Source organism: Tursiops truncatus, chromosome 6 (genome assembly GCF_011762595.2).
Source record: "Tursiops truncatus isolate mTurTru1 chromosome 6, mTurTru1.mat.Y, whole genome shotgun sequence".
Taxonomy (NCBI): Eukaryota; Metazoa; Chordata; class Mammalia; order Artiodactyla; family Delphinidae; genus Tursiops; species Tursiops truncatus.
This window is the reverse complement of record NC_047039.1, coordinates 80,779,524-80,793,274: the sequence shown is the minus strand read 5'-3', so window position 1 is coordinate 80,793,274 and position 13,751 is coordinate 80,779,524. Positions and strand designations below refer to the sequence as shown.

The 13,751-nt window shown below is 47.6% G+C and overlaps 1 protein-coding gene across 3 annotated transcripts in view; it reads left to right on the top strand.

Moving 5' to 3' along the window:
• The window catches only part of SHB (SH2 domain containing adaptor protein B), a 144,881-nt gene that overhangs the window by 102,788 nt on the left and 28,342 nt on the right, over positions 1-13,751 (top strand). For all 3 annotated transcript variants that reach the window (XM_033858299.2, XM_073806310.1, XM_073806311.1), the window contains exon 4: positions 1,625-1,796. In XM_033858299.2, the coding sequence (XP_033714190.1) occupies positions 1,625-1,796 (172 nt within the window). The remainder of the gene's footprint in view (positions 1-1,624; positions 1,797-13,751) is intronic.

Below are 13,751 nucleotides of genomic sequence, written 5' to 3'. Positions count from 1 at the left end.
TGCTGTTTCCCCAACCCTGAACTGTGCCTTGCACATGTGAATGAGAGTCTAGGGTGGACAGCCTGCTGGACCCCACTGCAGTCATGACAGTGACCATATACACATGCGTCCAACCTGTTCAGGGCCTTCCATTGGCAGGTACCCCCTCGCCCCTTCCCTCTGTTTTCTGTAGTGATTAACAGAGAAGAGTGTCTTGGAGGGATGGAAATGTTTCACAGTCCTGATGCGTGATCTTGCTCCGCGCCTGAGACGCACAACAGGTTCATTCACCTCTGTCCCCGTGGACAGCACATCACCACTGTCAGGGCAGGGGTTTCCCAGCACCTTCTGTGAATGTGAGATTGATTGCCGTGCGGCTGGTGTTGGAGGACAGCTGGCCACATCCACGCTCGCTGGTTGGGGGGAGATTTATACCATTGTGTGTCCGTGGGCCTGCACCTTGATGTGGCCTTGGGAACATTGTTCCGCAGGCCCTGGCCCAGCTTACTAAGCGCTCTGTGTATGCTGGGCCCATAGGATGCAGTCCCTCATGTGATCTCCCCAGCAGCCTGGTAAGGTAGGGAATGGGGCCTCAGAGAGGTTGAGCAGCTTAGCCAAGGCACACAGCCAGTCACTGGCCAGCTTAGGAGGGGGGGACTCAGGTCAGTTTGGAAGCTTCTGTGAAGTGCTTAGTACTGTGTCCACACTGAGCAGACATGATAATAAAAATAATAATATAAATCATAATAAAAGAAAATATTTATAATAGCATTGACTGAGCACAGACTAACTGCATGCCAGGCGCTCTGCTAAGATGGCTGCACACCACCTGGCAGAATCCTCACAGCAACCCCATGAGGTGGGTACGGTCGTTATCCCTATTTTCCAGGTGAGGAAATTGAAGCCCAGAGAGATAACTTGCAAGGTGGACTAGCCAGTCTCCAGGAACACTTCTGGCAACTCCAGTTTTAGCTCAGTATTTTCTGCTTTTTGTGGGGTGTCTCCGGGGTCCTGCCCTCAAGAGGCATCCTCCCCAGCCCGTGGGGTGAACAACACTCTCACAGGTCCAGGGCGGGAAGAAGGCACACTGGAGGACCCATTCCGCTGTGCCGGACACTGCTCCAGGCTCCCCTGGGTGCTTGGGTCCAGGACAAGGAGTAGACTTGGGTGATGCAACATGACCCTCGATTAGAACTCTCTAGGGTTGTCCTAGGAGAAAGGGGGCAGATGTGGCCTGTGCCGCCCCAGGTGGGATGGGAGAATGGGAGGAGGAGAGGAGCCGCTTTGAGACAGGTTTTTGGCAGAAAATGAGGAACTGTCTAGGGGACTGTGCCCCCTCTGGGAGTGCCATGTCACCTTTGGTGGAGGTTGCAGGAGGGTTCCTTTGGGGACCAGGCTGAGCTCAGTGGCCTCTGGGGATTCAACTAGCCTCTCGAATGCACCATCTGTTTCTGATGGCACAGGCTTGTCCCGTTTTAGGAAGCCCACATCTTTCGAGCCATGTTTGTTCGTTGCCTGGAACCCTTCTGCCTGCAAGTTGTAAAGCCCCAACGAGAACCATCAACCGTGACCCCACTATGCGCCACTCCTTGAGCTGAGCTCTGGGTAACCAGGTAACCGTGCTCTTTCTCTCTCTCCCCCACAGCCCAGTTTAATGGCAGTGAGAAACGGCAGTCATCCCCCTCGCCTTCCCGGGACCGGCGGCGCCAGCTTCGAGCTCCCGGAGGGGGCTTCAAGCCCATCAAACATGGGAGCCCCGAGTTCTGTGGGATCCTGGCAGAGAGAGTGGATCCTGCTGTCCCACTGGAGAAGCAAATGTAAGTTCTTAGGGAGCAAAGCCCAGACTCAGCAACCAGTTCATGGAGTCACTGTGGAGGCTCATAGAAGGTCAAGGCCACTGTCAAGTCTGTCCGATCGGGGTTAGAGTGCGTGTCTCCTGATTTCTGGCCCTGTCTCTCCACACTGTGTCGCCTGCCTTCCTTTAGTTGGCTAGTAGGAAGTTCTGTGAAATCGTCCACATGGTGCACCCCTCACTCTTACATGCTCCTTTCTAATTTCATCATCCAGCAAGTGAGTTTTTGAAAAGCTGAATGTATAGTAAATCTTGCTGCCTAATTATATATTAGATTTATTTTTATAGCTGTAGTGATGGTTTTTGGTTTTTTTTGTTTTTTTTTTTGGTAGTGATGGTTTTGCCCCACATCTGCTTGATATTAATTGGGCAAGGCCTGGACACTCTTGACTTGGGTTTTCCCCAGAGATTTCCCAGCTTTAATTGGCGTCCAAGTCCCATCCCTACTGCCCCTTTCCCTCCCTGTTTCTCCTCAACACCGCTGGTCAGTGTTTACTGCCCCTCCCCTTGACCGTGATGACCATCTCCCTCTCTGCTGGGGTGTCAGGTCCCTGCTCTGCTCTGAAACTTTCAGTGGCCCCCCATCACCGCCAGGATGAAGTCCCATATCCCATCTGCCGCTCACTCTGTGAGTTGCCCCCAGACTGCTTTTTCAGTTTCTCATCATTCCACATACCTGCCCTAGAGTGAGCTTCTCCAGGAGCTTAATAAAACACGTCCTGGATCCTGTGCTGGCACCGTCAGGTGTATCATCCTCTTAACAAGCGAATGTGGGATAAATGGGGTGATCATCTTATTGCAAAATGAGAAAATCGGGGCTCTAAGAGAGGTGGAGCCTTGGCTAGGATATCATGGCTCAGAGTGCAGAGGTAGGATTCGAACTCCATGACTCAACCCCACACTCTCCCCTCACTTTCCTCTCATATACACTTCCCCCTCACCCTTAGCACATGGCCGGCACAGAGTAGGCACTCAGTAAGGCCAAGAGATTAGCTGACACCAGGCCGGTTCCTTAGGAGACTTCATTGTGTGTGTTATGTACTATGTTAGTCTCCGCCCAGGGGATTCTGGTCTCACCCAGCCGGCAGTGCATCCCTCACAGGAAATGCTCCCTTGCTGAGCAGGATGCAGAGTTTTCCGAATGATGTCATGTGCTCCTGTGCCCCTTTTTAAGCGTGTGCTGCAGCCTCCTTTGTGACAGCCCTGCGCCTGCTACATCAAGCACATTGGAGGTGGGGTGCGCTCCCAGCGGGTGTTGTGTTAATCACTTCTCACAGCCACACAGATTGGGTGGCAGGTTTTGCTTATTTCTGATCAAACTGTGAGCTTTTTAATCAACAAACAAAATATGATCCAGAGATCCCTGGGAGTTGGGAGCTATTCAGCATGCATCCTGACCAGGTCTGCCTGGGTCAGTCTCAGCAACCAGTTCATGGAGTCACTGTTAAGGCTCATAGAAGGTCAAGGCCACTGTCAGGTCTGCCTGATTGGGATTAGAGTGCGCATCTCCTGATTCCTGGCCCTGTGCTTCCTCCCTCCACACTGTATCACTGCCTGGGGTCAGCGGCCCAGCCTACCCTCTTCCCACTCCCAGATGGAACTTCATGGGCCCCTTGAGGGCAGTTCTGCCTTTCCTTTCCCGTTCCCACCCAACAAGGCCCTCGGCCAAGTCCAGAGTCGTGACTGGCTTCCCTCCCCCCACCACCCCCGTCTCATCTCTCTGGGATTATTCTGGCCTGCTGGAGACCCTGCCTCATCACCCGAGAGATGGGCTTAAATAACATCCCACTTCCAGAGGAGCCTGAGGACCCAGGTTCACCGTATCCCCCCACCTGGACTGGTGTTGCCTCAGAGATTAGGGGGCCCCTTCAAGGCCCGACTTCTCTCCACCCTAGCACAGAGGAGAGGGAACATGGGGACACTGAGGGATGTGCCCCAGTCTTAGAGGGTTATTGAAGGTGGACAGTCACACATCTGCCCGGGTACCCCTACCACTTGCTTGCTCTCCTGGGATGGTGGAAAGGCTGCTCAGGTACTCAGGGCAACTGCTCCCGGCCTTCTTCAGGCAGCCCACCGCCCCCTCTGTCCTGCGTCATTATTACCATCAGCATATAAACATGTGCCAGTTGTGAACTTCTTTTTTTTTTTTTTTTTTTTTTTTTTTTAAACATCTTTATTGGAGTATAATTGCTTTACAATGGTATGTTAGTTTCAGCTTCACAACAAAATGAATCAGTTATATATACACATATGTTCCCATATCTCTTCCCGCTTGCGTCTCCCTCCCTCCCACCCTCCCTATCCCACCCCTCCAGGCGGTCACAAAGCACCGAGCTGATCTCCCTGTGCTATGCGGCTGCTTCCCACTAGCTATCTACCTTACGTTTAGTAGTGTATATATGTCCATGCCTCTTTATCGCTTTGTCACCGTTTACCCTTCCCCCTCCCCATAGCCTCAAGTCCATTCTCTAGTAAGTCTGTGTCTTTATTCCTGTTTCACCCCTAGGTTTTTCATGACATTTTTTTTTTCTTAAATTCCATATATATGTGTTAGCATACGGTATTTGTCTCTCTCTTTCTGACTTACTTCACTCTGTATGACAGACTCTAGGTCTATCCACCTCATTACAAATAGCTCAATTTCATCTCTTTTTATGGCTGAGTAATATTCCATTGTATATATGTGCCACATCTTCTTTATCCATTCATCCGATGATGGACACTTAGGTTGTTTCCATCTCTGGGCTATTGTAAATAGAGCTGCAATGAACATTTTGGTACATGACTCTTTTTGAATTATGGTTTTCTCAGGGTATATGCCCAGTAGTGGGATTGCTGGGTCATATGGTAGTTCTATTTGTAGCTTTTTAAGGAACCTCCATACTGTTCTCCACAGTGGCTGTATCAATTTACATTCCCACCAACAGTGTAAGAGGGTTCCCTTTTCTCCACACCCTCTCCAGCATTTGTTGTTTCTAGATTTTTTGATGATGGCCATTCTGACTGGTGTGAGATGATATCTCATTGTCGTTTTGATTTGCATTTCTCTAATGATTAGTGATGTTGAGCATTCTTTCATGTGTTTGTTGGCACTCTGTATATCTTCTTTGGAGAAATGCCTATTTAGGTCTTCTGCCCATTTTTGGATTGGGTTGTTTGTTTTTTTGTTATTAAGCTGCATGAGCTGCTTGTAAATTTTGGAGATTAATCCTTTGTCAGTTGCTTCATTTGCAAATATTTTCTCCCATTCTGAGGGTTGTCTTTTTGTCTTCTTTATGGTTTCCTTTGCTGTGCAAAAGCTTTTAAGTTTCATTAGGTCCCATTTGTTTACTTTTGTTTTTATTTCCATTTCTCTAGGAGGTGGGTCAAAAAGGACCTTGCTGTGATTTATGTCATAGAGTGTTCTGCCTATATTTTCCTCTAAGAGTTTGATAGTTTCTGGCCTTACATTTAGGTCTTTAATCCATTTTGAGCTTATTTTTGTGTATGGTGTTAGGGAGTGATCTAATCTCATACTTTTACATGTAGCTGTCCAGTTTTCCCAGCACCACTTATTGAATAGGCTGTCCTTTCTCCACTGTACATTTCTGCCTCCTTTGTCAAAGATAAGGTGACCATATGTGCGTGGGTTTATCTCTGGGCTTTCTATCCTGTTCCATTGATCCATATTTCTGTTTTTGTGCCAGTACCATACTGTCTTGATTACTGTAGCTTTGTAGTATAGTCTGAAGTCAGGAAGCCTGATTCCTCCAGCTCCATTTTTCGTTCTCAAGATTGCTTTGGCTATTCGGGGTCTTTTGTGTTTCCATACAAATTGTGAAATTTTTTGTTCTAGTTCTGTGAAAAATGCCAGTGGTAGTTTCATAGGGATTGCATTGAATCTGTAGATTGCTTTGGGTAGTAGAGTCATTTTCACAATGTTGATTCTTCCAATCCAAGAACATGGTATATCTCTCCATCTATTTGTATCATCTTTAATTTCTTTCATCAGTGTCTTATAATTTTCTGCATACAGGTCTTTTGTCTCCTTAGGTAGGTTTATTCCTAGGTATTTTATTCTTTTTGTTGCAATAGTAAATGGGAGTGTTTTCTTGATTTCACTTTCAGATTTTTCATCATTAGTATATAGGAATGCCAGAGATTTCTGTGCATTAATTTTGTATCCTGCAACTTTACCAAATTCATTGATTAGCTCTAGTAGTTTTCTGGTAGCATCTTTAGGGTTCTCTATGTATAGGATCATGTCATCTGCAAACAGTGACAGCTTTACTTCTTCTTTTCCGATTTGGATTCCTTTTATTTCCTTTTCTTCTCTGATTGCTGTGGCTAAAACTTCCAAAACTATGTTGAATAAGAGTGGTGAGAGTGGGCAACCTTGTCTTGTTCCTGATCTTAGTGGAAATGCTTTCAGTTTTTCACCATTGAGGATGATGTTTGCTGTGGGCTTGTCATATATGGCCTTTATTATGTTGAGGAAAGTTCCCTCTATGCCTACTTTCTGCAGGGTTTTTATCATAAATGGGTGTTGAATTTTGTCAAAAGCTTTCTCTGCATCTATTGAGATGATCATATGGTTTTTCTCCTTCAATTTGTTAATATGGTGTATCACGTTGATTGATTTGCGTATATTGAAGAATCCTTGCATTCCTGGAATAAACCCCACTTGATCATGGTGTATGATCCGTTTAATGTGCTGTTGGATTCTGTTTGCTAGTATTTTGTTGAGGATCTTTGCATCTATGTTCATCAGTGATATTGGCCTGTAGTTTTCTTTCTTTGTGACATCCTTGTCTGGTTTTGGTATCAGGGTGATGGTGGCCTCGTAGAATGAGTTGGGGAGTGTTCCTCCCTCTGCTATATTTTGGAAGAGTCTGAGAAGGATAGGTGATAGCTCTTTTCTAAATGTTTGATAGAATTCGCCTGTGAAGCCATCTGGTCCTGGGCTTTTGCTTGTTGGAAGATTTTTAATCACAGTTTCAATTTCAGTGCTTGTGATTGGTCTGTTCATATTTTCTATTTCTTCCTGATTCAGTCTTGGCAGGTTGTGCCTTTCTAAGAATTTGTCCATTTCTTCCAGGTTGTCCATTTTATTGGCATAGAGTTGCTTGTAGTAATCTCTCATGATCTTTTGTATTTCTGCAGTGTCAGTTGTTACTTCTCCTTTTTCATTTCTAATTCTATTGATTTGAGTCTTCTCCCTTTTTTTCTTGATGAGTCTAGCTAATGGTTTATCAATTTTGTTTATCCTTTCAAAGAACCAGCTTTTAGTTTTATTGATCTTTGCTATCGTTTCCTTCATTTCTTTTTCATTTATTTCTGATCTGATTTTTATGATTTCTTTCCTCCTGCTAACTTTGGGGTTTTTTTGTTCTTCTTTCTCTAAATGCTTGAGGTGCAAGGTTAGGTTGTTTATTCGAGATGTTTCCTGCTTCTTAAGGTGGGCTTGTATTGCTATAAACTTCCCCCTTAGAACTGCTTTTGCTGCATCCCACAGGTTTTGGGTCGTTGTGTCACCATTGTCATTTGTTTCTAGGTATTTTTTGATTTCCTCTTTGATTTCTTCAGTGATCACTTCATTATTAAGTAGTGTATTGTTTAGCCTCCATGTGTTTGTATTTTTTACAGATCTTTTCTTGTAATTGATATCTAGTCTCATGGCGTTGTGGTCAGAAAAGATACTTGATACAATTTCAATTTTCTTAAATTTACCAAGGCTTGATTTGTGACCTAAGATATGATCTATCCTGGAGAATGTTCCATGGGCACTTGAGAAAAATGTGTATTCTGTTGTTTTTGGATGGAGTGTCCTATAAATATCAATTAAGTCCATCTTGTTTAATGTATCATTTAAAGCTTGTGTTTCCTTATTTATTTTCATTTTGGATGATCTGTCCATGCGTGAAAGTGGGGTGTTTAAGTCCCCTACTATGAATGTGTTACTGTCGATTTCCCCTTTTATGGCTGTTAGTATTTGCCTTATGTATTGAGGTGCTCCTATGTTGGGTGCATAAATATTTACAATTGTTATATCTTCTTCTTGGATCGATCCCTTGATCATTATGTAGTGTCCTTCTTTGTCTCTTTTAATAGTCCTTATTTTAAAGTCTATTTTGTCTGATATGAGAATTGCTACTCCAGCTTTCTTTTGGTTTCCATTTGCATGGAATATCTTTTTCCATCCCCTTACTTTCAGTCTGTATGTGTCTCTAGGTCTGAAGTGGGTCTCTTGTAGACAGCATATATAAGGGTCTTGTTTTTGTATCCATTCAGCTAATCTGTGTCTTTTGGTGGGAGCATTTAGTCCATTTACATTTAAGGTAATTATCGATATGTATGTTCCTATTCCCATTTTCTAAATTGTTTTGGGTTCGTTATTATAGGTCTTTTCCTTCTCTTGTGTTTCTTGCCTAGAGAAGATCCTTTAGCATTTGTTGTAAAGCTGGTTTGGTGGTGCTGAACTCTCTCAGCTTTTGCTTGTCTGTAAAGGTTTTAATTTCTCCATCAAATTTGAATGAGATCCTTGCTGGGTAGAGTAGTCTTGGCTGCAGGTTTTTCTCCTTCATCACTTTCAGTATGTCCTGCCACTCCCTTCTGGCTTGTAGGGTTTCTGCTGAGAGATCAGCTGTTAACCTTATGAGGATTCCCTTGTATGTTATTTGTTGTTTTTCCCTTGCTGCTTTTAATATGTTTTCTTTGTATTTAATTTTTGACAGTTTGATTAATATGTGTCTTGGCGTATTTCTCCTTGGATTTATCCTGTATGGGACTCTCTGTGCTTCCTGGACTTGATTAACTATTTCCTTTCCCATATTAGGGAAGTTTTCAACTATAATCTCTTCAAATATTTTCTCAGTCCCTTTCTTTTTCTCTTCTTCTTCTGGAACCCCTATAATTCGAATGTTGGTGCGTTTAATGTTGTCCCAGAGGTCTCTGAGACTGTCCTCAGTTCTTTTCATTCTTTTTTCTTTATTCTGCTCTGCATTGGTTATTTCCACTATTTTATCTTCCAGGTCACTTATCCGTTCTTCTGCCTCAGTTATTCTGCTATTGATCCCATCTAGAGTACTTTTAATTTCATTTATTGTGTTGTTCATAATTGCTTGTTTCATCTTTAGTTCTTCTAGGTCCTTGTTAACTGATTCTTGCATTTTGTCCATTCTATTGTCCATTCTATCTCCAAGATTTCGGATCAACCTTACTATCATTATTCTGAATTCTTTTTCAGGTAGACTGCCTATTTCCTCTTCATTTGTTAGGTCTGGTGGGTTTTTATCTTGCTCCTTCATCTGCGGTGTGTTTTTCTGTCTTTTCATTTTGCTTATCTTACTGTGTTTGGGGTCTCCTTTTTTGCAGGCTGAAGGTTCGTAGTTCCTGTTGTTTTCTGTGTCTGTCCCCAGTGGCTAAGGTTGGTTCAGTGGGTTGTGTAGGCTTCCTGGTGGAGGGGACTAGGGCCTGTGTTCTGGTGGATGAGGCTGGATCTTGTCTTTCTGGTGGGCAGGTCCACGTCTGGTGATGTGTTTTGGGGTGTCTGTAGACTTATTATGATTTTGGGCAGCCTCTCTGCTAATGGGTGGGGTTGTGTTCCTGTCTTGCTAGTTGTTTGGCATAGGATGTCCAGCCCTGTGGCTTGCTGGTCGTTGAGTGAAGCTGGGTGTTGGCGTTGAGATGGAGATCTCTCGGAGATTTTTGCTGTTTGATATTATGTGCAGCTGGGAGGCCTCTTGTGGACCAGTGTCCTGAAGTTGGTTCTCCCACCTCAGAGGCACAGCACTGACTCCTGGCTGCAGCCCCAAGAGCCTTTCATCCACAGGGCTTCTTAATTTGGGATGATTCGTTGTCTATTCAGGTATTCCACAGATGCAGGGTATATCAAGTTGATTGTGGAGCTTTAATCTGCTGCTCCTGAGGCTGCTGGGAGAGATTTCCCTTTCTCTTCTTTGTTCTCACAGTTCCCAGGGGCTCAGCTTTGGATTTGGCCCCGCCTGTGCGTGTAGGTCGCCGGAGGGCGTCTGTTCTTTGCTCAGACAGGACGGGGTTAAAGGAGCCGCTGATTCGGAGGCTCTGGCTCACTCGGGCCGGGGGGTAGGGAGGGTCACGGAGTGTGGGGCGGGCCTGCGGCGGCAGAGGCCGGCGTGACGTTGCAGCCTGAGGCGCGCCGTGCGTTCTCCCGGGGGAGTTGTCCCTGGATCCCGGGACCCCGGCAGTGGCGGGCTGCACAGGCTCCCCGGAAGGGCGTGTGGCTAGTGACCTGTGTTCGCACACAGGCCTCCTGGTGGCGGCAGCAGCGGCCCTAGCGTCTCATGACTGTCTCTGGGCTCCGCACTTCCGGCCGCGGCTAGCGCCCGTCCCTGGAGCTCTCTCAAGCAGCGTTCTTAATCCCCTCTCCTCGTGCACCAGGAAACAAAGAGGGACGTAAAAGTCTCTTGCCTCTTCGGCAGGTCCAGACTTTTCCCCGGACTCTCTCGCGGTGCACTAACGCCCTGCAGGCTGTGTTCACGCCGCCAACCCCAGTCCTCTCCCTGCGCTCCGACAAAAGCCGGAGCCTCAGCTCCCAGTCCCGCCCGCCCCGGCGGGCGAGTAGACAAGCCTCTCGGCTGGCGAGTTCCGGTCGGCCCGATCCTCCGCGCTGGAATCTGTCCGCTTTGCCCTCCGCACCCCTGCTGCTGTGCTCTCCTCCGCGGCTCCCAAGCTCCCCCACTCCGCCTCCCGAAGTCTCCACCCGCGAAGGGGCTTCCTAGTGTGTGGACACTTTTCCTCCTTCACAGCTCTCTCCCGCTGGTGCAGGACCCGTCCCTATCCTTTTGTCTCTGTTTAGTTTTTTCTTTTGCCCTAACCAGGTACGTGGGGGGTTCCTTGCCTTTTGGGAGGTCTGAGGTCTTCTGCCAGCGTTCAGTAGGTGCTCCGTAGGAGTTGTTCCACGCGTAGATGTATTTCTGGTGTATCTGTGGGGAGGAAAGTGATCGCCGCGTCTTACTCTTCCGCCATCTTCCCGGAAGTCCCAGTTGTGAACTTCTTAAAGCAAATAAAGAAGTAATCCTGACGGGACATCCCCCTCTGGCTCTGGCCCCTGTTGGGAACATAAGCTCCATGAGGGCAGGAACTTGGCTGGGTCACCACTGCTCAGTGCCTGGAACAGTGCCTGGCACATAGTATGTGCTCAGTGAATAGCTAGCTGTCCACTCAATGGACAAAGTCCCCAAAGAGGGACTTTCGGAACCTTTTCCCACGTGTCAGCACGTCTTCTCTCCCTTCCATCACCTGCCACTCTCTCACCCACCACAATCTGCTTCCCTTTTCTGCCTGAGTCACCAGGTGACCTCCTCTGACCTCTGTGGCAGCCAGCACAGTAGACGGCTCCCTCCTGCAGAGACAGTCTCTGCTCCTGGTTTTGCTCCTGCCTCCCCCGCCGGATCCTTGTCTCAACCTGACCTGAAAGTCAGACTGTCCGAGGCTCAGTTTCCAGCTACATACTCTCCCTGGGTAGTCTCAGGATGCTGGTGGTGATTCACCAGTGCGCTTCCCCAGCCCACAGAACTCCCAACTCCTACGTCCAGCTGCCTTTGTGGAATCTTCACTTGGCTGACGAATGGGCATCTTGAATTTAACACGTTCAAAACTGGACTCCTGATCTTCTCCTGGACACCCCCTCCTCCCCAGCTTCCCCACCTCCACAAATGGCATCACATCTACCTAGTTGCCCAAGCCACAACGCTGGAGTCATCTTGATTCCTTTGTTTGCATTATACCAGCATCTAGTACATTACTAAGTTCTTCCAGTTTTCCATCCAGAACACAGCCCGAATCCATCCATCTTCTTATCTCAGGTCCTCCCATGTGGACCACTGCAGAAGCCTCCTCTCTCGTCTCCTGCTTCATTTCCCCTCTGGCCGCTCTTCAGGGAAGCCTGGCTAACCTTTTGTAAGATCATCCAGAGCAAGTATCTCTTAAGCATCTCTGTTTAAAACTCTCATTGCCCTCCCTATGCTTAGAATAAAATCAGACTTCTTCCCTTGGCCCACAAGGCCTCAGGGAACTGGACCCTGCCTTCCTCTCCATCCTCATCCTGTACCACTCACCACACTCACAGTGCTGGACCATTCTTGCTGCCTTTCTGCTCCGTGGACACCCCAAGCTCATTCCTACTTCTGGACCTTTGCATTTGCTGGTTCCTCTGCAGAGAACGTGTTTTCTTTGGCTCTTTACATGATCGACTCCTTCTCACAGTGCAGATTCTCAGGTCAAATGCCATCTCCTTGGGGTCCTCCCCTGTCCATTCATTCCATAGTAAGCACCTCCCCTGCCCCAGTCACTGCCTTCTCACAAACCCAATATTCCTACGTAGCACTTGTCACTATCTGACATTGTTTCCTGAATCTATTTGTTGATTCTCCATCTCCCTGCATCAGTCCTGTGAGATCAAGGGTGTAGTAAGTGGTGAGTAAATATTGGATGAGCTCATGGATATTGGTTGGACTGGATGGCTATGGTTGAGTCTTCTTAATCCCTATGGTTCTGGCCTGAGTGGCCAGCTCTGCAAAGTCCAGCACATCCCCAAGATGGCCTGCTGCCTGGAATCTCTTTTCAGTCCAGACAAAGCCTCCTCGGGCGCAGGGGTTGGTCCCCAGCCGTGCCCCCCAACCCCAAGGACCACCCAGGCCCATCCTGGCTGCCCTCTCCCCATCCTCCAGTCTAGTGTCCTTTGCCCCATCTCTCCCAAACTCCTGGTTCTCCTTTGATCCTCGACCCTGAGTCTCCTGCCTTTCTCTCCGTGTGGAGTGACTGGAGCAGCAGGGGAAGGATCCAGCAGCTTATCCTGTTTACCCACCAGGGATTACCCTTAACGAGGATCCAGAGCCCCCGGAGGCCTGTCTGCCACCACCTCCCTTAGTGCTGCTTGTCCTGTGTTCAGGGGGCAGATGCGGACAGCACTTCCCTGGAGACCACTTCTAGGCCTTCACTGAGGACGGCTCTGCTTCAAATATCTGAAACTTGTTTTCCGAATAAAACAGCATTTTGTCAGCTCACTGGGGCTGTGTTACACAGATGAAATTTCTCTTGTCTAACCTCTTCTCTCAAACACAGTCATGTATCCTTTCTTAAGCATATCCTGAGCCTTCACGTCTCTGGGAGGGTGAGCGGTCACCTCCTGGCGATCAGTGACCCGGTCACATGCTCATTGGATGGGGATACTCACATCATACTCACGCTCCAGTCCTTGCTTTCCTAGAGCTGGTTGGGTTTTTTTTAGGTTATAATTATGTCATCCTCACTGCTGCTAACTATTCAGAACACTGCCTTATAAACGGCAGAAAGTGCAGAGAAAGGCAGTGCGACGCTTTTCTCCAAGCAGAATGTCTGTACCAGAACTTTCACGGCTACTGTTCACAGGGCACTCCTGGGCAGGTCCAGGAGGCAGCCTCCCCCATACACCTGGGAGCTTAAAATGTAGTCTGCACGGGGAGCAGCAGCCTGAAATAGTGATAGTTGGGGAAGTGACCCTTGGCCATCAACAAGTTCAGTCTCTTTCAGCTGATGCTCGTAGCTGCCGTTTGTGCAAACTCACCCCATTGCAGGCTGTGCACCAGCCCTTTAATGCATCGTCCCATTTGATCCTCACAACCCCCAAAACAGGGGTGGAGTGATCCTAACTTGGTAGGGAACCCCGAGGTGTACCCAGGTTCAGCCACTTGCCCCAGAGTGCCCGGCTGGCCAGTGGCAGAGCTGCATCTGTGACTCAGCGGCCAAAGGGTGATCCATCCTTGACCATCCAGCACCCCTGGTTCTCTTCCTGACCCCATCTCTGGCCACCTTCCCACTGATCCAGCCCCTCAGAGACTGTCACGTAAACAGAGACCCGTTCTGAGTATACCCGCTGGTCGGCATCTTTGGATCCTCACTCTGCCACTGCAATTTTACCTTC